Consider the following 3,106-nt stretch of genomic DNA (forward strand, 5'->3'; position numbering starts at 1 on the left):
CACACACACACACACACACACACACACACACACTCTTCTCTGCTTCTCTTCTGAAGTCTTTAACCTGCTGTGATGTCTCTGAATACTACATTACCCATGAGCCTCAGCTGTCAGAGGTGTGAATGATAACCAATCAGTACTCTTGAGTTGAATGAGTACTTTTACTGCTATTACTTTTTAAATTGTTGTATTAGTACTTTTACTTCGGTAAGAAATACTTTAGACCTCGTAGTACTCTTGCCGTTTGAGTTCAGGTTGTTATGTCCAACAGATCAATAAATGAAAATCAGAGACTTTTATTTCCTGTTTATTCTTTCAGAATAAAAGACAAATTAAAAGAAACTTTGCTGTCGTCTGAAACTTTAAAACCAGACGGAAAAACATCCAGCGACACTTTTTAAAAACCTCTGAACCCGACAATCGTCCTTCAGATAAAGTGCATAAAGTCCAACTGAGAGAAGCTGAAGGAGCTCCTGATCTTCATCATCATCACCTCACCACAATAAAACCAGCTGAGGCTCATCAGACCGACAACAGCAGGAAACCATCGATTCATCTCTTCACTTGATCCTTAAGTTGTAGTTTAATGAAAAACAAAAGTGTTTATCTACTCAAAGTACTGTGCGGAAGAAGAAGTATCCGATTACATGCTGATTTAGTTGCTTTTCACATTAAAGGTTCATTCAAACCCTCTGATTGGTGCATTGTTTCTGTAGATGACTTTATTCTGAAATCATTGTACTTCCTGATATGAAAACATGTTTTCTGCTGAACATCACTCATTCACATGAACCTTAATTTTGAAAGGGTTATCATTCACTTCACTGACTTCCTGCCCTACAGGACTTTCAAAATAAAGACACCTTCAGACTTTTATGTTATTGTTCTGAAACCCATTTCTACACTTTTTTAATCTTCAGGAAAGTTGTCAGCTTTTTAATCTTTACTGGTCTATTTTATATATTCTATTGTTATTGATTAGTGCTAAATATAATATAATATATTGTATCGCTTTATGTCCTGGTTGTCATCAGTGTTTGCTTGTGACCTGCATGCATCAAACATTAATATTGATGATATTAATAATGATAACAGTAAAGGAGCTGCTGCTGTCGGTCCACACAGGTCTGATGATGTCACTGTGAGAATGATCACATGACTGTCGACCGGTTTTCTTCTTCTGTCAACTTTTAGTAAATTTGAAGTTGCGTAATGTTTGGATTCTGTATTGATCCAAACATGAGTGAAGTCCGTCCGTCGGTGTATTGATTATTGAGCCGTCCGTCTCAGCAGCGCTCTGTGTGATTGATTGGTTGGTTTCCATGTTTGTGATGTGTTCGTTCTCTAAAGACTCAAAGACCTCCGGACGATCTTCTGAGCAAGTTTATAGAACTGATCTCTGTCCTCACGCCACATCTTAGACGCATCCACGTTAGCTCCACTCTCATCATTAGGCTCTGAGAGGAGAGGAAGGAAACAAGGACACAATGGAGGAAACAGAGGGGAAACAAAGGGGAAACAAAGAGGAAACAGAGGGGAAACAAGAGTGTCAGTCTTAAATGTCAGCATGACTCCAGTTCTATGTTTAATGTCATGAAGCCTTAGTCTGTGTTTACCTGCCAACATGCTGACTACAGACAGCAGGATCTTCTCCACACTCTGGACTGGACTCCACCTCTCTGCACTGCTCTCGTAGCCCATCGGATCGTCACCTGGAGCGTGAAGGATGGAGATACACACCCGACCATCTGGATAGACTACAGGAGGAGGAAGTAGTTAGTATCACAACAGGAAGTCTAGAAACACTTTAGTTCAGCTTCAGTCGCATTAGACCAACACACCTGAAGAAGGTCCAGTCTGAAACAGGTTCAAAGAGAAGTCGAGACGCTTTTACATTGAAAGTCGAGACTCTTTCTAGAGAGGGTTTAGTGTTGACAGAGGAGACTTTTGTGAAAGTGAAGACTCAGGGAATTCTTTAGAAAAGGAGATTTGTATTTATCTTGAATTTAATTTGAGTGTCCTCACATTTACTACAAAAGCACCGTATGTTACCGTCAGTTGAGGCAGGAAATGAGAGATCATCATCAAACATCTGCCGGTGTTATCAGGTTGGGATCAGCTTCCTGTCATGGAGGTTCTTCATGCTCTCTGACACCTGCAGGTTCTAACAGCTACTGTTACTGCAGGAACCAACCATGTGTGTGACTATTTAAATAAAGTTTTATATTAAAGCTCAAAATGATCCTTGAGTTTAGACAGTTTGAGTCTCTGTAGCTCTCTTAAGTGTTTTCTTCTTCATGCGTTTCATCTTTATCTGCTGCTGTTTGTTGATGGAGGATCAGACGCTTCAGTTACAGTAGGAGGTTCATCTCCGGGCCATGCTGGTGTCTGTGATGGTGATGATGGTGATGATGATGATGATGACGGGTCCCCATTGAGCGTCCTCCTCCTCTAATCAGTACGGAGCGCGCTCAGACTGTCTCCCTGCTGTGACATCATGGCTCAGGCTGCAGGCCACTAATCACAGCGCTAGTGACAGCATGCTAACAACGTGCTAACAGCAAGCTAATGGTGCAGCGCGGCGGGTCCCGACACACCAAATGACTGGTTTGAAGCGGAACGCCGTCTCAGCAGGTTGCCGTTGTCGTGGAGATGTCACGTGACGACTCAACTAAAGAAACGTTCCAAAAGAACCAAACTTACTGTTGGGGTGGAACATGTCGCAGGTGAACCTCATCTTGGGAGGACTGAGAGGATAATCAGACGGGAAGCTGAGGAGGGCTGGAAACACGCCTCCTTCAAAACAGGTATCCTGAGGACCCCTGAAACACACAGGAGAACCGGCTTAGAACCTCGTGAGGGTCTTAAAGTCCAGTGCCGAACACGCAACACAACCTCGTCTGGGAGACTGAAGACACGACTGAAAAGACTCAACAAGAGGACAGGAGAAAAAAAATAAAATTACACACACACACACACACACACACACACACACACACACACACACACACACACACACACACACACACACACACACACACACACACACACACACACACACACACACACACACACACAGACACACACACAGACACACACACACACA

The 3,106-nt window shown here is 42.8% G+C and overlaps 1 protein-coding gene across 1 annotated transcript; it reads right to left on the reverse strand.

The window, feature by feature from the left end:
- Positions 1-291: 291 nt before the first annotated feature.
- On the reverse strand, positions 292-2,999 carry LOC116401513 (ubiquitin-conjugating enzyme E2 G2). Its single transcript, XM_031879952.1, has 3 exons — positions 2,704-2,999; positions 1,617-1,757; positions 292-1,457 (listed from the first exon to the last, which is right to left on the reverse strand). Exons 1-3 carry the CDS (start codon positions 2,735-2,737, stop codon positions 1,345-1,347), a joined length of 288 nt encoding a protein of 95 aa, XP_031735812.1. The 5' UTR covers positions 2,738-2,999; the 3' UTR covers positions 292-1,344.
- Between the last annotated feature and the right edge of the window lie 107 nt (positions 3,000-3,106).

This window comes from Anarrhichthys ocellatus, unplaced genomic scaffold, assembly GCF_004355925.1.
Source record: "Anarrhichthys ocellatus isolate YVR2014 unplaced genomic scaffold, GSC_Weel_1.0 scaffold495, whole genome shotgun sequence".
Classification (NCBI taxonomy): domain Eukaryota; kingdom Metazoa; phylum Chordata; class Actinopteri; order Perciformes; family Anarhichadidae; genus Anarrhichthys; species Anarrhichthys ocellatus.